The 24,952-nt window shown below is 37.5% G+C and overlaps 1 protein-coding gene across 2 annotated transcripts in view; it reads right to left on the bottom strand.

Annotated features, from left to right (window-relative positions):
- Nucleotides 1-24,952, bottom strand: part of dph1 (diphthamide biosynthesis 1) — a 102,214-nt gene that overhangs the window by 13,292 nt on the left and 63,970 nt on the right. For both annotated transcript variants that reach the window (XM_084126849.1, XM_084126850.1), the window contains exons 5-9: nt 21,317-21,471; nt 19,718-19,839; nt 15,996-16,064; nt 13,573-13,729; nt 9,897-9,997 (exon numbers count right to left, since the gene is read on the bottom strand). In XM_084126849.1, the coding sequence (XP_083982975.1) occupies nt 9,897-9,997; nt 13,573-13,729; nt 15,996-16,064; nt 19,718-19,839; nt 21,317-21,471 (604 nt within the window). The remainder of the gene's footprint in view (nt 1-9,896; nt 9,998-13,572; nt 13,730-15,995; nt 16,065-19,717; nt 19,840-21,316; nt 21,472-24,952) is intronic.

The following is a 24,952-nucleotide window of genomic DNA, read 5'->3' on the forward strand; positions in this document are numbered from 1 at the left end:
GAATATGCAAAAAAAAACTAGTTTATAAACAAAACATATAGATAATCTAGATTATGAATCACTGAGACCCATCGACAACAATTAAATAATGAATATTATTATAGTATTATTTTTGTATTATTTATTATAGTATCTTTTATTTTTATAGTAATTTATTATCTTTTTATTTTATTTTTATTTCTACAGACTTAATTTATCTGTATTAAAGTTTTAGTATACTAAATTAGTAGTTGGAGAACTAAATATATTCAAAAGTTCCACTTTTATTTTAATCACTGAAAACAAATGTTACGTTTTTTTTTTTTTAAACAACATCAAATTGCCTTCTACTATTTAAGATACATGTGAAGGAAAAGCAAGAAACACACACACTTGGGGAAGCAGAGCACAGTTCAGCTCGCAGGGAGAATGTGAATGTGAATATGAACTGCATTGATGTGCAGTGCTGATGCTCTCTTCTGTAAATATGAGAGTAAATCTGCACTCCCCTAAAGCTTCCCTGCAAAGCATTATTATTTAGACAAGCATGGAGTCAAATAAAATAAAGAAAGAGTGGGGAGAGGAGAAAAAAAAAGTAAAGAGGGTTGAGGTGAGAAAGAGGCAGCGATAAGAAAGGTTAGGTGAGCAAAAACAACGGCACTGCAATGCCCTAGTCTCCACGGAGCTACCCTACATAGCAGCCAGACTGGGCGGCAGAGAGAGAGAAGACAGAGAGAGAGAGAGAGAGAGAGAGAGAGAGAGAGAGAGAGAGAGAGAGAGAGAGAGAGAGAGACAGAAGGACAGAAAAGAATAACAGTGACATTAGAGGTGAGGGAGGGCTCAGAGAGTCACATGAGGAACAGTATGAGTGATCGTTGGCAGTGTGTCTAAAGAAAGTGCATTTGTCTTTAGAATGTGTGTTATGAATACAGAAGCACTGGAGCAGGAATTGTGGGTATTCGGATGCCTAATGTAAGAGAACATTCACTCCGCACACCTGCAGCTAAACTCCACACTTGGGAAACTGACAAGAACACATAAATGTACTATAAGTAGGCTTTAACAAAGGATGCACTCTTGCATTAAAAAATAGAAGGAAATCTCATACAGGTATATACATTTATGCATTTCTATATCATATATACATATTTTATAATTATATTTATATGTGTGTGTTCGTTACTGTATTTAACAAATTATTTCATTAGCAGCAGGTTTGCTGTTGAGTCATATAAAGAGGTTGTGACATTATGAAATATGACTGATGCATGTGCACAGACAAACAATTAAACAAATAAAATACACCAGGAAGCGCAGAAGGAATCAAGGAAGAGCCGTGAGTGAACTACCTCTAAGGTGTAATTACTTGTGGTTGGATCGACCAAAACATCTTAATACCAGATGTAAACACAGCTAAACAAATGGCAGGACTGACTGTAGCTTCACTTCGAACACTCTATAATTGGGTTAAAAATGTTTTAGTGAGTAATAGATCCATAATGCAAATCATAGTGTTGCTGGTTTGAATCTTGTTAGTGAATCCACAGATGTTTGCCACTGCCACTGGTTCTTATGACCCCTCTAATCTCAGCCTTGAGCGTTACTCTCAATCCTTAGTTGCTCCAGGGGTTGCATCATGGTATGCCTGTTGCCAAATGATCCACACCCCCCCAAAGGTAAATGAATGAATGACAGTACATTACTGAAACCCTTTCCTTGAAGATTAAGATTAAGCGATAGGCACAAGTTAGTTTTAGTTAAACAGACTCAAGCAACAGCTGCCTTATTTGACTACTGTGTGTGGGAATTTGGTTAGTCTCACAGTGTGAGACATTTGATCGGTATAAAGTCTACCCCACATTGTTAACTCTGGCCAAGAATCACCCACAGGAAGGGGCTGTACAAGACCAACCACAGTTTTTGATGTCATGTTTGGCAGTTGACAGTAGCAAGCATAAGAAGGGCCATCTGACACTAGACACTAATCATAGACTCTGTCCACACTAGTGAGTTTTCGTTTTAACATGGCATTTTAAAATGAAAACGATCCTCGTCCTTATTGGCATTTTCACTGTTTCAGAAAAGATCTCCGTCCACACTACATGACCGAAAACACGTCACATGACCATTCATGCAGGGCTTGCACCGCTTGATGAGATTTGTTGCAGATTGCTCTAATAATAGCTTGCCTCTTGCATATGTAGGCAGCTGCAGTATTATAAAATGCAGAGTTTAATTCCACAATGGTTGCTAAAAAAAGACAACAATGTCAGCAAAGCTTGCAGTTCCGTCTCCATATTACTGTTTACACGCTCGTCGAGACTGATCTGTTATTGCCGTAATGGTCATATGACAGGGGCTTGACAATTCAGGGAAGGATATGCAATGATCCAGAAGAACCAATCAGGGAGCGAATGAGGGCAGCCACGCCTTCATTTTCAAAAATCTCCGTTTTGGTCCGTATATATACACTGAAATGCAAGTTTTCAGGTCTGCAGCGTTTCCAAAACTCTCTGTTTTCAAGGGTTGCAAACTCCGGAGTAGTGTTGATGCCAGGCGTAACCATAGCAAAAGTTATGCGTTTTAAAACGAAAATGCACTAGTGCACATGCATTTGTGTGGCAACACCAAGAGGTCAAAGTTTGTCTGGTAGATGCTATAATTACTATCTTGACAAAAAAAAAAAAAAAAAAAACTTTTTTCATTGACAGCAAATCAAAACATGCTATGGATTCTGACAGAACACAATTTACTTCATAGTTCATTATAATAGCTGGAAAGTTTGTCTTCCTTAGAAGTCTAGTTCAAGACAGACAGAGAGAAATAGAGACAGAAATAAAGATTGGGTGGTAAAGGGATACATCAACTTAGTATCTGCATCAGAATCAGATTTCAAATATGCAGGAGGGTTGAGGCTGCATCGGAAACCTCAGCACGCCACCAAATTCAATTTACAGGCTTTTCAGAGCCAGCATCTGTCCCCTCGCCTGAGACAGCCCTCGCTGCAGGGAGCCATACGGGCAGAGACACACTCCTCCGTCTGGCCGCATCAAGCCCATTCTCCCAATCCACTTCAGCTCCGCGGATGAGAGGAGAGGTCAAAGACTTGTAATGATGCCTGTTTTGCTTCCTCTGAAATGGCCCTATCAGCATGTGAAGGCAGACCTGATGAGGGCACATTCCTGCTGATCCCCTAACTGTCGCCTGAAGGTGGGGGGGGTGAGACTTTACATCAAAGAGTCTAATTGGAGGAGGAAGAGGAACGGGAGGTCTGCGATGACTGCAGGGGGGTTTTCCTGATGCTGGGAGAAGAAGCCCCAGCCACCTCTCCTCGCTCGGAGTGGAAATAATGGATTTTAATTAGCCACTCGACCTGCAGCATACAACAGCACAATTAACCTTTCCGATCCACAGGGAAATAGGCACCGGTGCCTTCAAACATCACTTAAAGCCGACAGAGATGTGTAATTACATTAGGCTTACAATAAAGGGCACATATATATGCCGGTGAACTCTGCAAGGAAACGTTTTCTGAAGTTTTTTTAAAGACAACCTCTGGCTTTGGTTTAGATGTGTGAGCAATTAGACACAGGTTAGCTAATTGCCTTGTAAAGCCTGGCATTTGAAATAACATAAAAAAAAAAAAGTTTTTACGTTTTCAAATGTTTTTTTTGTTGAGTATTATATTTGATACACTTTTAGTCTTTTAGGCACTTTTAGGCCCAAACTGAGAAAAAAAATGCAATTTGGTGCAGATGCTGATAATTAGCCATTGCAGCTTTTAATGTAATCAATGAGATCAGTTGACATGCATCAGTTGTCACTCTAAATCTCCCAATAATTTGTCAGTAAGATGATATTTAAATACTTTTCTAATTTATGATCAAAGATCTGTATTTTTTATTGTGTTGGCAAATCATATAATGAAATGCAATGTTTCAATGACTACGTTTACATGCAGCCAATAACCCGTTCAAAACCGGGATATTAGCAATAACCCGGTCGCGCACGGCCATGTAAACACCGGCAAAAACCCGGATATGCTCATATCCCGGTTTTTAAAAACCCGGATATGATCCCTGGGGTACCCCTTTTCTAACCCGAATATTTGGTCATGTAAACGCGTATCGGCATATCCCCATCAAAAGGAACATTGATTTGTGTTCTGCGCATGTTCTATTCGCAAGGAATCTTGGTCTTTTGAGTAGAGACGGCGCATACAAAAACCCGCGTGCAGTATACCGGAAGTAAACAAGAAGTAGAGGTAAACATGACGAGACGCAGCACAACACCACACTTTTGGAGCGAGGAGGAAAGCGCAAACAAAGGCGATCGCTATCTGCCCCGAACTATTCATTATCCGCGTACTGCTGCTGTTGTTGTTGTCTTTGGATACAGGAAGAAGAATCGGAAATGACGCATATTGCGTCTTAAGGTTGCCCGTACGTCCAGAAGCTAACCGTGCGTCGCCGTTTACATCGGGATATTGCCAATTGATTACAAATTCCATGTAGTAACTCTCTCTGCTCACGCATGTAAACGGGTTATTCCGAATGTTTCAGAAACCCAAATAGTGACCTTAACCCGACCATAACCCGATATTTGACAGCTTGTAAACGTAGTCAATGTTTGCCTGTTGCATCATATTTGATACATTTAAACAGTATTTTTCTAAAAATAATGTAATAATCAAATAAACCTAAAAAAGTTTCAGTCCAGTAAATGTTCATCATAAAATATTACTAACAAAACAAAAATATTCTCAATTTTACTTTAAAAAAATCATTAAGGATTGCACAGCAAAAAAACAAAAACAAATAAACACTAGTACCAATTTTAGAATTATACTTAAAAAGGCCTTTTACTTGCTTAAAAAGTATAAACTATTAATCTGACGACAGAAGGCATTTAGTAGATTGTGTACAACATGTTTTTCAGCAAAGTTTTGATCATGTTGATAACTTACAGGCCATAGAAATTCAAAATACATTATGATTCAGTAGGCTTCAAAGGGTTATACTTTCAATCAGTCGCTGTTAACTGTTAAACCTTGTCCTAACTAGGCATGGTAAAGTGCGATAAATCAAATCTCTTCTATTGTAATCAAAGGTTTTTGCCCTAATCCTCAACAGCTAACAGCAACAACAACAATTAGCGTAAAAATTGTGTGAAAGCTAATCCGTTAAAGTGTGCCGTGCAAAATACTACTCCCTTGGATCCTAAAAAGTAGCTGTTTGTAAAATCTGAACCTGTCACACTACAACATTATTATTGTATTTAGCTAATCAAAATATTTTTCTTGTTAGCATTTTGCTAAGCTATCAGGCTACTTTGTCAGCTAACTGCAAGCTGAAAAGGCAAACAAAGTTTAGAAATGTTTAGGTTGAACATTTATAGCTTCAGTTACATAATGTGATATGTAATATAGTATAATTTTGATGTGGTATCGTGTCTGTGCTTGTGTGGAAACACGATTCTTTAGTGTGGGCTGGCTCACACAAGCTCTCACAGTTTCTGAGTTTAGCTTAAATCCATGCTCACAGAAAGTGTATACACGGTTTTGCACCACTGGTAAGATCACAGATTTTATGTAGGTACAGTATCTTGTCCTGTCTGGAACGACCTCCCTGGATGTAAATCTCTGCCCAGAGGTTGTCTGCTCTCAAACAAAATGATGGATGCAAGATGCTGATCTGAATTGTGAGAGAGATAGAACAAACAGGTCACTCTCTCAACATTTCTTTCTAGCATTTCCTTACAAAATGTAACCATGGTTTTATTACAGTAAAAGTGTAGCAACCATGTTTTTTTTGGCGGATTGATTATCGTTTTTATAACAAAGGTTTTACTACAAATACCATGGTTAAAAACTATGGTTAATGTAGTAAAACCATGGTTTATTTTCGTAAGGGTTTCTATTGAGATACACCTTCAGGCCTTTGGGCCAATCCTGTTATGCAGAACATTTTCTGCTTTTCTGATACACACTGATGCCGCCTCTTAAGTGTATGCTGTGCCGCATCATTCCTTTCAGCTAATAAAAGAAAAATATAGCAATTTTCTGGTGTTATTTTTTGATTGGTTGGGGCGTTCTACAGCCCTTCATCAAACTTCTCAACACAGCCCGCCTCAGACGGTTAGTTTTTAATCAAAGGACAAATCATTAAAAAAAAAAAAACTATCCGTGACAAAATTCTGATTGGGTGGGCAAGGCAGACGATTGGGTGTTTGAAAATGTTTGAAAAACATCTTAAAAATCTTCCTGACCCCAAACTTTTGAATGGTAGTGTATGTCTTGTAAGTCATGTCAAAAATATGAAATATCTTTTTTTTTTTTTATTAAAAAGGAATATCTATTTTTTAATCACTATCACTTCACAAGTACAATATGTTATCTGTCAAAATGTAAATATAATAAATATAATAAAATGTAGGTTTTTCCTGAATTATCAGTCTGTCTTAACATCCTATCCTGTAAAAAATTCAGTATTCAAAGTATACCATCAAAATCTCATAAGACAATCCTTATGTAATATCTTTATTAACAAGCTCTTTATTTCCATCCTGTCAGGCATCCTGCTAAATTTCTTGACAATGTGTAACTAACTACTTATTACATTTTAAGTGTATCAACGTGTCAACACTATGTTTCTGAATATCTGGTCTACCATTTAATATACTTCCACATATTACAAAACATTCATATTCATTTTTCAAAAGTTAAATATTTCAAAAGGCACTGTATAACAGAAATGACCCTCCTAGCAGACGTCAAACACTTCACACCAGCCAAAACATCCACAAACACCTCAGAGTATTAAAGTTGAATTCTATTTTCAAGTGCTGTGGTCTGCTGGTTTAGCCTCCACATTTCCAGGCTCAACGGCACCACAAACGGCCTCCTCCACGCTATAAAACACCCGACTGCCTTGAATTAGGTATTACTGCTGCACAGTTTGACAACAATCATAGCTGTTGATTATTTCCCTTGATATTCTAATTGATGAATGGAATTGACATTAAAATTACTTTGTTTCCCATCTCATTGTAATCAACAAAGCTATCTAGACACAGTCAACGCTTTGCTGACTATAATGGGTGCCTTCTAGTTTTGTTGCATTCACTTTTCGTGTATATTGGGCTGTAAGCAAGCAGACTGAATGTAGTGAATCAGTTACAACATTTTTTGATGACGATTACCGATTTGCTTCATAGCTTTTTGACTGTCTAGCGTTTCTTTTCGCGTGCCACCACAAACAGAAGTGAAAACCTCGTTCATTTTTAACTTCTTGTCATTGCGCACAGTGGACGTGTGTGATTCATTAATTTGTCAATTAATTGTGCAGCCCTACCAGGCATCATATTTAGGTCCACTTCTGTCTGGTCTGGTAATTCAATGCTGGAGATTTCGATTAACCTTCTCATTACAGTGATGGCTGCTGGCAGACTGGAGCTTCATTCCTTATCTTCTTCAGGACATCATATACATTCAGTGCAGCATTAATCAACACTCACGTTACGCACTGAAATGTCTTCCTCTGCTCAGATCCTCATATTTCTGCCAAGATGACACCAATCCGCAGCAGTCATGGCACAAGCGACTGACATTAATGGAGGAAATGAGAGGAGGAGAGATAGAGGTGTAACTTTCCTCTGGTCATGGTTATGCTTCGATTACATATGGGGTGTCAATCATGTGGCGTGAGAGCGGCACGATTGATGGGGGCGGTTGATCTTTTCTCTCTCTAGGAGTTGTTTCACTCTCGTTTCATTTTTAACAGCCTCAACACCTTCCTCCACCACCTCCTCATTCTCTCTCAGACCTTTCTGTCCCTCGTTCACCCACTCCTTCATTTTAGGGAGGCTATCTTGTAGGGCTGTAGTACTCGAGTCCAGTCTTGGACTCGAGTCCGGACTCGAGACCGCTTTTTCTATGGTCTCGGACTTGTCTCGGACTCGCTGGTATTCGGACTCGGACTTGTCTCGGTCTCGGCCACTGGTCTTGCCAAATATGGCTTTTGGTCTCGACCGAGTCCAGGTGTCTTTATTATGTTCCCAGTAATCACACATACGTCGCCGCGATATTATAAATATTATTGGAGGGAAAGTGAAACACTGGCCACCTAATAACTATGGGCATTTCGGCTCTTTTTCGTGAGCCGGTTCGTTTCACTCAGCTCAATGAAAAGAGCCGGCTCTTTTGACTCATAAACGGCTCTATAAAAAATAAATGTTTAAATAAACTCGCTGAAAGTCCATCGCTAGTGCAACGTGAATATTCACATTTTTAATTGTCCATAACACCCCGAAAACTAGCCTGCTTGCCTTGCACATCTAATTAATGGGCAAAGTTTTCAGACTTTTTTTCTTACCTTTCTTTCTTTGCCTATTCCACGAGTGGCTAAAATATTATTTTTCGTCACGTCATCCGCCCGATCCGCGGTTTATCCGCATCTCTTGTGTGTGTGTGTGTGTGTGTCTGTGAGTTGGCTCGGCCCTCCCTCATGCAGTTTAATTGGTTGACATTGCGTGTATGATTGACAGGAACAGAATGTAAGGTTGATCAGACAGTCGAAACGAATGTGTGTGCTCCTTTAGGCCTATATAATTTTTTTTTTTTTTTTGTTCTTTGAATTAGTCAATTATTTTAAATAAAATTAAAATTATTCATTATTTCATTATTACATGATTTAATTTATATAGGCTAGCCTATATTTTTTTTAGCAGACTGCTTTTTTTTTCCTGTCCTGGACTCGGTCTTGACTCGGACTCGAACCTTTTTGGACTCGGTCTTGACTCGGACTCGACTAGTCCTGGTCTTGGACTCGACAAAGGTGGTCTTGACTACAGCCCTACTATCTTGCCCCTCTCCCAATCCCCAGAGGCAGAGGGCAGGCAGTGGGGGCTGGGGGGTACAATGCAGGGCTTCCTCGAAAAAAGAGTCAATATGGGCACGTTCCATGTTCAAACTATTCAAAACTATAACAAATAAAAGCTAATAATTAATTTTGGGAAACATTTATGGAGTCTTTATAATATCATGCCAACTATTTCTCACACACAAAATAAATGCTCCTTTATACATAAAAATGTATACTGTGGTATACTATTATACTGATTTTATATTTTAAGAAATGGATCCATTGCAAGGTGATCAGCATATTTCTTGGGATTAGTTTTATAAACAACATTTTTATTAATTTAAAAGATTTCTTTCTTCTGTGCAACACCAAAGAAGATATTCTGAAAAAGGTTTTTTATTTATTTATGTCTATTTAATGAAAATCAATGGTGTCCAATTCTGTTTTGGACCCCATTGACTTTCATTATACAGACAAAAACAGTTCCACAGAAGAAAAAAATTAAGGAATATTTTAATTAATTTTGTTATTTTATATTAACAGTGTTAGATTATTATAATTTAATCAATTAAATGTATATATTTTATATGTATATATATATGATTAAGACTGTATTCATTCGCATTACTTTTTAAAGCCTGCAAATGATAACTTTAAAATTCTCTGATATTTCCAGATTTCCCATGACCATGGGAAACCTCTATCCCACTGGCCTGTGAAACATCTACAAAAATGACTTACAGCATTTTGTACATATACTGAAACAGAAGGCCCATACAAAACTCCTTTGTTCCACAGAACTTCAATAATCTCAAAGCCCACCACACACAGCAATAAGACATATGCCACAGAGGAGCTCCTCACTAACAAAACCTTTGACCCTGTCTGACATATTTGTCAGTGATATTTCTCCTGGCCCTTGCCTTGTCCTCAAGGTATGCTGAAACTCGAATGTGCACCTTATGGAGGAGCTTCTTCATCTGATGCACAGGAGCTAATGTTTAATTGTGTGAAATGGAGAGCATGAGTGTGCATGTAGATGGGGGAGAGACTCACGCGTCCACGTCTGCCAGGAGCTCCAGCTTGCCGGGGAAGATCTCGGACAGGAGCACACGCGTGAACGAACGGCCTAAAGACTCCAAATGAGACTCTAAGTGCTAAAGAGAGAGAGAGAGAGAGAGAGAGAGGAAGGGGGGGGGGGGGGGGGGGGGGGGTTGAATACTGATTGTTACACATATTTACATAAAAACAACACAATTTCATGCACAGAGCTCAAGGTCAGCGAGAACAGCCCACATCAAGCATTGAAGGAGGAAAGAGAACAGAAAATCATTACAACCAAGTATTCCCAAATTTACTGAAAAACAAGAAAACCACTTCCTATCGCCTAATGAGAAATCTTCACAGGACCGCTGATGCTGAACGTGTGTAAACAGTTTGTGTAAACCCTTTAGTAACCACCATCAGTTCTGTGTTGCTAACATCAATGGCCAGTTTAGCTTGAATGTTTTCCATTAATAATGTGGGGCCTTGTTTTGCTGCCTTGATTTATTAGTGATTGATTTATACTTATTTATTTGGTCTGCGCAAAAGACCTGAATCGGATTTAGGGTTGCACAATATACTGGTACCATAATAGTCATCGACCATTTTTATTTATTTGCATATGATTGTATATTTAACATTTCATGCTCACTTCTATTTTTACATTTAAACGATCTAACACTTGCTTAAAGTTTATCTTTAAAAACACTAATAATTAACACCGTTAAATGTAATCTCAAAATTAATATTCATTTTTAATACTGTACTGAATTACAACTTTGTGATATCTAAAATCACTTGTAGAGTTAATGTTTTAAATTTATTTAGACAAAATAGAAATAGAATTTTATCAAGTAAGAATTTTCTATTTTAATTATCAAGCATAGCATCAGTTCTGGCAGGTAATATTAGTCAAGCTCGCATCAGCTGACTCTCAGCTGATCCACGTCTACCTATAGGAATACGACGCCTATCACTGTATACATTCAGCTCCTTCAGTATTATCAGCAGCTATCGTGTTTCTCAGGAGCTAATTACCCTCCTCCCTCCCCAGCTCCTCCTCTCGTCAGTCAGTATGGCATTCTGATTCCCCTTGAATCAGAATAAATTCTCGAATTATGTTGTACTTTAAAATCTTGAATTAATGATATCTGCAATACATTAATGTTGGTTCTGTTCTGTTTACCCTAAGGGGGGTTATTGCTGCTAGTTCTCGCCCAGAACGGAACCGTACCGCCAATCCTAACTATGCTAAATGTCAATCGTATTTGACGATAGTGGTCCTGACAGAAATCAATAAATTATCAGTATCAGACAGAATTCTAATAGTGATGCATCTCGAAATTGAGTGTATTATGAGAGTTTTCTGGCTCTCCTAGTCATTACAAAATAAACATTTATGACATTTCATAGACAGTAGGACACTTTGAGGTGATTTATCACTGAACATTTCTCATAGCCCATATCATCTGATCATGATCCAGCTTAATTTTAGCCTAAGCCTGCACAGGGCACTGCTGTCCTGTTTAAAAGACCTGTCTTATCGGACTCTCTGCTAAAAATGATATCGAGATGATTCACTGTCTTGCAGTTTGTCACGCAAAGACATTTTCCCATGTCCATTCAATTTCTACTTTGGCGTCACTAAGATAATGTCACAGCTGAACTAAAGACTGGGGCGAGATGGAGCACTCATAAGAAAAAGAGATAAATGGGATAAAATGTTTATGCTTAATTTGGCATATATAGGAAGCCAATGAATGATATTCGTTGGCTGATATATATAATGGCTGATAACTGAAAATATACAGTATGAAATATGACTGTTCATTCATGATAAATCCAATATCAAAAGATCATAAAAAAACTAGTATCAAAATAACCAAAGTGGTCCCAATATATTGTGATTTTCTATATAATATTCTAATTTTTCTCAGCTACAAATAATTAAGGTAAAATAGAATGCATCATGTTAGTGTTTTTCATATGCAAAATCCTGCATATATCCTTGCATTGCCAGTTTGCAGCCACATTTAAGTGAAAAAAGTGTCAAAAGTCAAAGCATGAAAAAAGTCGGAAGAATATAATCAAATTTATTCTGTGTGAATAATTTACACTTTCACAGATCTCTTGTGGTATCATTTTAAATACATAGGAAGTCTATGACTTCATAGGAAAACTTGTTTCTAAATTGAGTAAATTACTGACAAGTACAAAGAGTGGCAAAAAAATAAACACCTCACCTCTAATTTAAGAACAACCGAAGTCATAGGAGGTCCCAACTACAATATTTAACAAATCTGAGTGTATATATAAAGACATGCTAATACACCTTTCATTTGTTCATTAACCATCAATGCTAATTCATTCCCTAGAGATTGGCAGCAGGAACGTGAATAATAACACAATTCTTGCTCACTTCAGGATAAAGTGATGCATTACCAGACTCTCCCCACACACTTTGAAGTGTGAAACCCAGTGGACCACAAATATTACCAGCAAAAACCTCCAGACATCAGTGAGGAGGCATTCAGGTGAACGGGCGGCTTCAAAGCACAACCATGAAAAAATAAATAAATAAAAGAAAAAAAGGAAAGGAAAGGGAAGGGAAGAGAGGGAGGGAGGGGAAGTAGACTTCGCTCCTCTTCTCTTCTCCAAACACATTTTATAATTACTTCACTGTTAATCTAGTATGTTTTATATGAAAAACACAGGATATGCAGGGATGTGTTATATAAAACCAGAGACATTTCTTGATTTAATCCTCTTTTCACCAGAATCAGATTTTCAAATTCAGATGTGCTTTTCTGTAGTACTTTCTGAAACAGTGGTTCTCAAAGGACCTAGATTTGACAAAATCTGATGACCAAATATAGTACTATAAATGTCTTTAAATAAATAAATAATTGTATTAAATGTATTTTGTATTTATTATTATTTATATATTACCATGAAAAAAATCTGGTTTGCTTTTATTAAATTACAAATGAATTTGCATCATAATAGATTTTGACTTCAACAACAACAAAAGATATGGGATGAGTTTTCTCCTCCCCAAAATTATAAAGCTATTGACTAAGCACAATTATATGTTTACTTGCATTTAATTATTTCAATTTAGCTTTGTTTAAGCAGTGTGTACAACCCTGTCAGAACAGACCTACGGCTTATTTTAGGTTGCGACCCACCAGTTGAGAACCACTGATCTAAAAGGCACTCCGACAGTAATAAGGCATGAGGGTCAGGATTGAAAAAAAACAAAAACATTTGATGATGACTACAGACATCGCCGCCAGAATCACCATCCACTGTTTGTCTAGGTGCGGAATTCATCTCACTCGTCTTCTCTATGCATACCAATTAAAAAAGGAAGAGACAAGAAAGGGAGAAAAAACTGCCAAAACAAAGCCAAATCCAAATACATACAAATGAACAGATGACAAGAGGCAGAGAACAAAGAGAGGAGGATTTGAAGGAGAAGAAGAAGAGGAAGAAGAGAGGGAGGCGACCCGCCCCTTCCAAAACAATCGATTAATGCCCCTGGTGAACTCTCCTCTCGGCCAAATGCCGCAGGCTATGTGTGTGTTTCATTCAGCGCAGGTGCAAGACTGAACTGAGCAAGGAAGATAAGACATTTTTACACTAACAGAAAACATATTGCATGACAAAGGGTAGCAGATGGTCTTACCTCCAAAATTTTGGGGTTTCCCTGTCTGCCAAGGGTGCCTAGGATGAGGCCCCATCTCTGGGCCGAGCGAGCTCTCTCTATGGCCTGCAGTCTGGTCGCCCGCATTGCCTCATGGTCATAATACTCTCGAGAAAACACTTTATTGTATGGGTCATACCTGCAGATATGGAGGACAAGACATTATTTACAAACAATAAAATACAAAAAAAAAAGAAAAAAGAAAAGAAAGAATAACTAGATTCTTACATTTTCTGAAGAATGTTGCAAAACTCTCCACCATGACAGTTGTATGTTGCTAGGTAGTTGCATGTTGCTAGGTAATTGCTATGACATTTTGGCCTTGAATCCTTAATTCAATGCAAGTCTATGGGATTTATTTCCCATTTTATCGTCCACCAGGTGAACGTGCAATAAAATAAATAAATAAAATAAATACAATATTAAGTTACCTGTAACTAAAGCTAAATGTAAAGTTCAGCTAAATGTTCCATTGTCCTTCCACATTCAAAAATATTCATTCAAATTAAACTTTAACATAAAACAATTTGAGTCAAATCAACCAAATTTCGGAAACTTCCCAGGCTCAAATTGCTTATTTTGGAAAGACAAAGAAAATAGTGATGAAACTATTAATACACTATTTTTTAGAGGGGTGTCAAAATGACAACTTACAGGGGGTAAAAACGACTTTAGAAAGATGGCAGCATCATGATTTTATTTCCACACAGAGATTGGTAGGTCTGTTAGTTAAATATGTTGACTTTAGCAATCGTTGTTTCATTATATGCCAACGGTGAAAGTTCAAAAATGGGAAAAAATACTTCTCGTGTTTTTTGCCCCAAGTTTGCATGTCTGTAACTCAAGAATCATTAAAGATACCTTAACATCCTTTTAGATTGATAGGTATGTTATATGCAATTGTTTTGATGGAGGAGGGAAACGAGATACATTTCTAGTTTCAATATTATTTATTCTTCAGACATTCCTCTTTAAATGCAATAAGTATCGGCTGTGTGCAAAGTGAACCACATTTGGTTTTTGACCATTGAAAATGGGTAAAATACATCAAATTGAACATGGAGACGCATTGAGATCCCCATTTCTATGGGATTGAACCATACAGGGCCTTGACAATGAAGCTTCCAAAAGAAAAGTTTATTAAGAATTAGAATCAATTATTTATTAAGGATATTAATATATATTTCCTGGCTTTACTGTAGCTCTAGCTCAAACAGTAGAGCGTTGGCACTTGTAACGCCAAGGTCATGGGTTTGATTCCCAGGGAAAGCAAGAACTGATAAGAATGTAAATGTGTACCTTGAAATGCAATGTAAGTCGCTTTGGATAAAAGCGTCTGCCAAATGCATAAATGTAAATGTAAATATATATTTAATACTTTTAGAGTTGCAGGCATGACAACTTTGGAAAAATAATATTTATGTCACTCAGACAGGTATGTTCAATGCAATTGTGCTGATAGAAAAAAACAAGATACATTTCTAGTTTCAAAATTATTTGTTGTTCAAATATTCCTCATAAAAAGTAAAAAAAACAACAACAACAACAACTGTATGCAAAGCATTTGGTTTTTGACCACTGAAAATGTGAACAATTGACCAATTTACTCATGGAGCTGCATTAAGATCTCCATATCTCTGGGAATGAACCATACAGGGCCTTTAAAATGAAGATACCAAAATAAAAGTTTATTAAGAACCAGAATCGAAAAGGATATTACGGTATGTTTAATAATTCTTGAGTGACAGACATGTGACCTTGGGGCAAAAAAACACAAGAAGTGCTTTTTCCCCCATTTCCCACTAAAAGACCTATCAATCTCTGTGTAAAAATAACAATGATGCTGCCATCTTTTTAAAGTCATTTTTACCCCTTGTAAGTTGGCTCCAAATCTCAGGTGAAAATTGTAATTTTGACACAAAATAGTGTATTACTCAGTAAATATACATCCATGACATTTAATATTTTGGCTTTCTTCTTCATTTATGTATTTCTTTCACCAGACCAAAAATGATCTGAATACATTTTTTTTTTTGCTGGGGACCTCTGGTTGAGTTGACTCGGAATGACTCTTGTGCATTTTTGTATGGCTGGAACACTGTATTGGTCAGTCAGTCCTTCTCAAATGAAAAGTATTAAATATTTATACAGGTATATAGAGAAAATAAATAATAATTAATTATTAGAAATTATCATAATAATAAATAAATAAATGAAAATGGCCAAAGGAGGGAGCTGTCCTCTGCAACCAAGGAGTTATCAAAATGGCTGAATTTGGTCAATTAACTTTGGATATTTCTAAAGACAATGCTATAAAGCTTAAAGACAATGAGCTGTAGTAATGACGCTTGCTTTAGCAAAAATAAATACAATAAAAAATATTATACAATTGCACATTGGTTTACCTGTAGGCAGGTATCTCTGGGTTGGAAATCATGATGGATTCCAAATGAAACCTTCCATCCCCAAGATAGCTATAGACAGAAACACAACTCTATCAGAGAGAAAGTCTGAGTGGGCAGAAAGAATAAAACTCTGCTAACTCCATTCTCCCTCTGCGATTTGTCTAGGAAAATATAAAGGCCAATGGGTCTCGGCCTAGAGGTCTCCAGAGCAGCACCCTTCTAACATTCAGCAAGCATTCAGGGCAAGACCTACTCACTTCGAAGTCACGGCAACATTAACCAGCCGGAGAGCGAGTCATAGCCACGGAGGATGATGGGCTACAATCCAGAAACTCCACAAATAAACCTGTGTGATATGATTAGGTCATGACGTGGACAGCACGCAAACAAAACTCAACACACTAATTATACTCGGCTGTGCTGACTGGAGAGGACCTGCCACATAGGTAATGGGAGTATAGATTAACCTGGCAAACTTGATGGATGCCCTGGGGAACGCAGTCACAATTAGAAAGGCTAATTAAGACACGTTTATAAAACTCCATGGAACATACTGTGGGTGGGATCCCCCTGGGCCCACCGGAGCAAAGGCTAAACCTGCCATACTTCACTCTCGCACACACACAGTGACAGAAAAACACTCTATAGCGTTCATTCTTCTTGTCCCTCAAACATAAAAATCCTGTTTTACTGCCACACTGTCTTGAACCTGGAGGAAACTGGATTCAGACAGAAAGCAGTGATGCAAGATATAAGTTATTGGCCGTTATTGAATTTTCTTTATTTACTTATTGTTAGAGATGGTATATCTAAAAGTTTTTCCATTTTTCCATTTAGATGATCTTTTCTATTATCTAACACTCAAAAAAGTTATTCTACAAAAACACGAATTATTTATCGACACTGTTAAATGCAATCTTTAGCAAATCACAAAATGAAATGCCAAAAATGTTTATTACTCAAAAAGATTGACCTTTTTTATTTTTTTTTAGACAAACCAGAACAGCATTTAAGTTTTTTATTGGTTAACAGCATTAAAATCAAAATAAATATTGTCTTATCTGTATCGACCTGAATTTGAATATGTATGCATCCCTATTTTCATAATATCATAGCATTAGACAACAAATAATCAGAAACAGTGGTTTCCAACCTTTTTGAACCCTAAGACAATATTTGAAAGCTATAATATATTTCTGCTGTACTGACAAAGCTGCTTTTTTCCAAACTTATTTACAGAAATTAGGAGTGGCAATATATTGAAATAATTAAATAAATAACTAAATTCCATAATTCCAGGCGCTTCAAGAACTGAATGTAGCATCGCGCCGCAACAGCTAGAAGCTGTCTACACTGGACGTGACAAAGTGACCATTGCAAATCCATTTGTTCTTTGTATCAGAAGTAGCGCAAGCACTTTAAGCACGTCAGAAATAGAACGGGGCATCGGTTTACTGTCGGGAATTTGACGTCAGTTTACTGTTGGGAATTTGTCTTGCCGCATCCAGTGTAGACATAGCATTACTGATCATAACGCGTCTGGTGCAGACACGGTGGAAGGTCTCAATTTTGATATTTTTAGATTTTAGTTTTAAAACTTGATTTGTCTTATTTAAAAAAAAAATTGTAACCCATTTTGCAGCTCATTTGGAAGTGTGCTGAGGCCCCCTGAGGCTTGTGGCTGAGAACCTTAAGTAAGCTTATTATATCGAATATTTCATGACTACAAAGCTCATTTCTAGGTAGCATTGGAATTATACATTGATTCCTTCTATTAGTTGCCATTTTAATTCTTTCCACCAACCATGGAAACAAATATGTGAAATCACAGTGAAATATATATCCATGTCACCTTCAAAAACTGATGTCTTCCTATGTCCTTATACTGTACTACTTGCAAAGGCAGCATTTTTTAGCTGTTGGACACAGTCATTCACCAAAAAATTACCCCTCCACATATTTTTCGCTTTATATGTTGCTGTAATTAAACACACCAGTTTTGCCTGATTACCACACTCTCTCTTTCAAGGGCCTCTATTACAAATATTGCATTTATGGCGGAGGCATTAAACTCTAAGAGGTTTCCCGGCTCAGCTTTTAATGGTATAACTTAAACGGCCACAAATTGATGCATTTCACAGAGATGGCACTACTGAGAATACAAGATTAGAAATGGCCCAATTTACAGTTCTAAAAACTGCTTTTCACAGCACCAACCCATTCACCCACAGTTCAGTTCATTATGCCTTTAACAATGAGATGGTGTTGCCTCTTGTTTCAGAAAAAAAATCCCAAGTGGAAACCAGAGGTCTGCGTGAAGAACTGTAGCATACGTCAAATTTTATTAAATTTGGCCGCTTTATGATCCACCCAACTCAACGGAGTCTTTATGAAGGTGCCAATCGGCCACAGACCTGTGTAATTTTCCAACACAAAGCTGTAATCTACTTCTTGTGAGAAAGTCAGGCTCTGTATAAGCTTAATAAGCTGTTAATTATATGGTGGCGATTCGGCTTTGCAATTTAACATCACATTACTACACCATGGGTGTCAGGGAAAGTTTTTAATTTGTAGAGGGTGAGGGCAAAAAGTAAATGGTCTATAAAAGGCTATTTGCATAATAGCCGTGTCATTTTGGGGGTCAGTGACAGGGCCACTTTTGCCTGTCTAAAGTTGACAGGATGAAGAGGTGATGGGTGAAAATGAAAGAGAACACACATCAATTCTCTTCCTCTCTCTTCAAACACACACCAACATTCATCAAAGACTGCATGCTGAATTAAGAGGCAGAAAACACAAACACACACAGACACGAGGTTTCCCTCTATCTCACAAGAGCAGAGCTTGCTGCTCATGGCCGCTGTGTGATACAGAGAATAATAGATCACACACACATACACATATATATCTGCTGCTTAATGTCTCGTCTCTGTGTTACAACAGCACTTGACACGCTCCTCATTAATGACAGCATGAAACTGCATTCGAAACGCATTTAACTTGCGCACTGTGACATTTCAAAGAAAAACAATATGCAGCAGGTAAAAATGTAGGGAGGGTCTTGATGTTATCCATCAAGATTTTTTTGAATTTTGACAAGTAGAAAATAATATTATTGGTTAGTATTATTTTTCCTACTCGTGAGCTCTTGGTCACATCAGCTGAAAAGGGTTTTTCAAAGGAAGTGAAGGTTATTTTGATGCCTATGAAAAAAAAATCTCCCCCTTAGAATGACATGCACTTATTGCACTATAAGTGACATGTGAAGGCCAAGTATGGTGACCCATACTTGGAATTTGTCCTCTGTATTTAACCCATCCAAGTTAGTGCACGCACATTAGGAATAGTGAGTAGTACACACACACACACACACACACACACACACACACACACACACACACACACACGTTGGGTTTCCATATTTTATGGGGACTTTCCATAGAAATAATGATTTTTATACTGTACAAACTATATATTCTATCCCTTAACCCTACCCATCACAGAAAACTTTCTGCATTTTCACATTTTCAAAAAACACCACTTTGTATGATTTATAAGCTGTTTTCCTCAAGGGAACCACCACCAAAGTATTTTTCTTGTATTAATACCCTTGTTGGGACATTTAGTCCCCACAACATAGGGTATAGCAGGTCCACACACACTCAAACATATTGTTACTAGTACTACACATACTCAAGATGGGCTAGAGTTTTTTTCCTTACATGACAGCATTGACATGCTTGTCCAGACGAGGTGAGGTGCACCCGAGGATCTCCCCTGGAGAGAGTGGTCGACACTGAGGTACCAACACCTCGTAATCTGGCTTTAGCTCTGCACTGGCTGCCTGAGAAGAGAAAAGAAAAGGGATGCTGAGACCAAGGAAGCAACTTTTCCACCAACAAGATGTGTCCAATCTGGAAAAGCTCTACATGTTTTTACCTTTCCTGATAAGGCAGTTCTGTGCTGAAAAAAAAAAAGGCTCCACGTCAACCCCCTAATACCTGTGGGTATTGAACCAGGAACCACTAATGTCAGAGGCCCGAAGGCAGGAAGATATTTGCACCAAATTAAGTTAATGAATGAAATGAAGTCTTATCTTTTCTGGTGAATGAACTGGACAGATTTTGGAAACCTAAGGAACTCAGTATTTAACTTCTTTCTTTTTTTTAACGGTTGTATAACAGCAATATCATAATCATGCTGAATGTACTGCATATTAGTGAATGTCAGAGCTGCCGTAAAATATTACATGCACTACCATTCAAAAGTTTAGGGTAGGTAAGATTTGTTTAAATGTTCGAAATGTATATGTACTCACTTTTGTTGCCAGCTATTTTGACAATAATGGCTGTGTGTTGAGTTATTTTCAGAGGACAATAAATATATACTGCTATACAAGCAGCACATTGACTACTTTAAAATCTAGCCAAGTTTCATTTCTATAGTATTGTCCCTTGAGTAGATATACTGAAATGCTTGCTAAAATGTAAAGGGTGTACTCACTTTTGTGAGATACTGCATAAACATAAGCTCCTAAAACTTGCATCAAAAGCTCTGGACAGGTTTTATTGTAATATAGTTAAGTTGGAACATGGTCTGGTTCTGAGAGAAGTTTGCAGATCTAGCTGAGCTCTGGCTCCAGAACGTGCAATGACACCTTTTTCGATGGAAACGTGGTAGGAGAGACAGATACAATCAGAGACATAGTCATCCAGCACATCTCCCAACACCTACAGGCTTTTCTTTCCAACAAAAAGCAAGCAAAGGAATTGTGCCAAAAAAAATTAAGGCAAGAAGACTGCAGTAATGCAACGGGGTGGAGACATTATGGTTAAGATTTTGTTTTTGATGAGCAAAGAGAATAACAAAAACACCCCTCTGACCCCAAGCACCCACCCAGAGCACGGGAACGGGCCTACACACACACACGACACCCAGGCCGTGCTATTTCCAGAAATAACAGGTCATTTTTAGGCAGGAGGGTGAAACCGACAGCGAGGAGGAGAGCAAAACAGGAAAAAAAAAAAAAGAGGAAGGGAAAATCTCACACTTATGTAAGGTGCAGTGCTGAGTGCAACATGCCTTCTGATAATTCCTCTTGCGCAGTTCAAAATAACTTTAACTGCATTTCACACCCACATACACAAACACACACTGTTATAGGAGCAAAAACACACACAAGGGCAGCCGTATGTACTGTCAGAGACCTTGAAGCAGGAAGGTAAGTGATAGAGAGAAAGAGACAGTAAACGAATCAGAGAACATTTTTAACCGCAGGGAATGGTTATCATTGAGTAAGAATCGGGGGGTTCAAAGGTCACCTGCAAAGCAGCCACAAACTGGATGGTGCTGACGAGGGCGAGCGAATGGCCAGGAGGGAAGTTAAACCTGAGCGTCTCCAGGAAGTGGGCAGTGTCAATCTGGATGTCCACAAACACGTACAGCATCTTGATGCCCTCAGTCGAGTCTATAGGGACTGAGGACACAAACAACATTAGCATATGGGGTGGGCGAAATAACCAAAATCTTGTTTCATGGTTTGAGAAACTTTATTTCAAGATAACGATATATCTCAATATAGCCATTTTTATTTTATTTTATTTTTCTTATAAAAAGGAAAAAAGAACAAAGAAGCAAATTACAAAAAGTAGGACAAATAAAATAGTACAAAGCTACAGTAGGTTTATTTAACATGGAAATACTAGAGAAATTGAGTAATCAAGAGTATAAATAAAACACTGAATTGTTGTAAATGTCTTGAAAACCAGAGGTGGACAGTAACAAAGTACATTTACTTGAGTACTGTACTTAAGTACACTTTTTGAGTATCTGTACTTTACTTGAGTATTATTTTTTCTGGAAACTTTTTACTTTAACTTCACTACATTTGAAAGACAAATATCGTACTTTTTACTCCACTACAATTCTGTCAAGGTCCTTGAGTAGAAAGTAACATCAGTCAGTGGATGATTTTGGTTGCAGGGGTTGCATTTTGATTGGAAATGAAAGTCGGGTTGACGTCAGAACCCTGCATCTGATTGACATCAGAACCAACGTCAGATTGATGTTGGATATTGATTGAAAATAAAAGTCGGGTTGACGCCAGAACCCGACTGATGTTGGTTTCTGACGTCAACCCGATTTTCATTTTCAACCACAATACAACGTCTTTCCATCGTTGGAGATCAACGTCAATCTGACATTGGATTCTGACATAAACCTGATTTTCATTTTCAACATTGGGTTTGGTCTTCTAAATGCGACTTTTGTCATTGTTTTGGAGCACAATAGCTTATAGATAACAGTAAGGCTGACATATTCATACTAAAAGCCAAAAAACTTTAAATAGGGCAATATTTGAGGGAACAGATTTGGGTGTCCGAAACCATTGTGGACGTTATTGAGTGCACTTATTCAATCTCACATTCAATCTCACATTCAGTCCCACTACTGGAACTGTGTTCTATAAATAAATTTGAAATTATTGATATGAGGGTAGGAAGGCAGGCGTAGATTCAGAGGCATACGGTACTTTAAGTATTACATACAACAATGCAACAATAATAAAACAATGCATTGACATTTACTTTTTACTTTTGATACTTAAGTATTTTTAAAAACGAGTACTTCTGTACTTTTACTTAAGTAAAAATAGGTCTTTACAACTTTTACTTGTAACGGAGTAATATTTGACCAGTAGTATCTATACTTTCACTCAAGTAAGGAAGTTGTGTACTTCGTCCACCTCTGTTGAAAACTCAGAAAAGTTTGTGTTACTCAGCATACCTCAGATCTACAGATGACAGTAACTGAAGAAAAGAGAAAATCGCACAATTGCTATTAATGTCATTCATTTCACACCCCATTTAAAGCAGAGCTGAAAGAGGGAGGCGGGCTTCAGTCTTCTTCCATCTACATTATTTACTGCTGATGGTCATAATTGCTGCTCTTCTTGTAGCATTCTCTTTAAAGCCACTGCTCTAATGGCCATTTCACTGCTATTAGGCAAATGCCACCTTTAGGGAGTGTTTTAAACATGGAACCCATTTAACTATGTAAGAACAGACGACAAGACAGTAAAGAAAGTGGGAAGAGAGGAAGAAAAATTATATCGCTCAAAGCAAGATCAACAGAGGCTTCTCAGTAAGCACACTTTGATAAGATGTCTATGAAAGAGCACATACTCTGGAAAGCATTGCATTTTTTTAACGGGATAGTTCACTCAAAAAGGAACATTCTGTCTGTGTGTGGGTTTTTGTGTCCATACAATAACAGTCAATGGTAACCAAAACAGTTAGGTTTTGCAGTAGAAATGAAGTCATAATCAGGGTAAGAAATGATAACAGGATTTTCATATCTTTAAGTGTCATACCTGTATACAAACATTTAAAAAAGGACAACTGGCGAACATTTAAAATCACAAACGTAACAAAACATTTGCTGAGTGTTGTTCTAACATCAGACAGGGAACATGTTAGAAACAATGGTAACACTTTACAATAAGGTTCATTGGTTGACTACTTTAGTTAACATGAACAAATAAAGAACAATAACTTCTTCAGTATTTATTAATCTTAGTTAATATTAATTTCAACATTTACTAATACGTCATTAAAATCAAAGGTTGTATTTGTTAACATTAGTTAATGCACTGTGAAATAACATGAACAAAGATTAATAAATACAGTAACAAATGTATTGCTCATAGTTAGTTAATGTTAGCAAATACATGAACTAATGTTAACTAATGAACCTTATTGTAAAGTGTTACCGAAACAATTATACCGTCTCTTCTTATTCTTATCTAAGCTTATTCTTATTCTAAGACAGTATCACATGTATGTTTATGGGGAGGGCAACCCCAGAATGCACTGCGAAATGCTCAGGAAAAGAGGTGAGAGAAATGTTGATTATAAACTTATTTCAAAAAATGTTTTGTTATGCTTTTAGCCTACATTCACACTTGTCAGTCCAAAGCCGATTATTTGTGTATCTGATTGGAATCCACTCTGAACTACGTCTTCTGAGGCAGCGGCAGGCTGGTATGACATTATTCCGTGTTGCCGTCTCCGCCAGTCTCAAAACATGATTTTTACAAATCAATTTCATGTGATTCTTTTGCTGTTCACACGGCAAAATCTAAATCTGATCGGATTTCAATCGGATATGCACAAAAATCGGATTTGTACTGACAGTCTGAACGAGGCTTTAGAGTACTGCGCTGTTAGCTTAGCAACATGCTAACATCAAACTCTACTGAATTGGATGTCAAGCTTCTTGCTTGCAGCTTGTAAGCTTGTTACCCGTGTAGAGCGTCCAAATCTGACAATCATGAGTTTCAAAGGTGGTTAGGATGATCCCTTAGAAGGCAGCTGCCTATATATATGCCTAGCTAAAAAGGTTTTTAAAACAGAGCTACAAAACAAATGTCATGAACCAAGTTCATGGTTAGTAACTAGAGGAAGTGATGTACTGAGAGAGAGAAAGAAAGAGAGACAGAGAAGTGGAAGAGAGATTTTACTGACTGTGGCAATAAAGTTTATTTTTGCAAAGTTTTGCATTTAAGTGGGGCACTGTCAAAATGCACATATATCCAGGGCTATTTTCATACACACATGAAACACACAAGTGACAATAACCTCTTCCCGCAGGTGCTAGAAAACAAAGTAAAAAGATGTGAGGGGCCGGAGGGTTGAAGTTAAGTGGAATCGATCCATTTCTCTTATCCAATTAGCACGGCAGACTGAGAGCACTTACTCACTGCAATTACAGCTTTTGTCAATAAGAGTCATGGATTCAGAGACGCTCCATGCCTTTGTCTACTTCCCTTATCTATGTTTTTGTTTAAGGGCTAACATATAAGCAAATATAATTGAGGAGCTTCATAAAGTTGGAAAAAATTAAAGAATGCACAGTAGAGCCCGACCGATATATCGGCGGGCCGATATTATCGGCCG

This window comes from Abramis brama (assembly GCF_963993115.1).
Source record: "Abramis brama genome assembly, chromosome: 10".
NCBI classification, from domain to species: Eukaryota; Metazoa; Chordata; class Actinopteri; order Cypriniformes; family Leuciscidae; genus Abramis; species Abramis brama.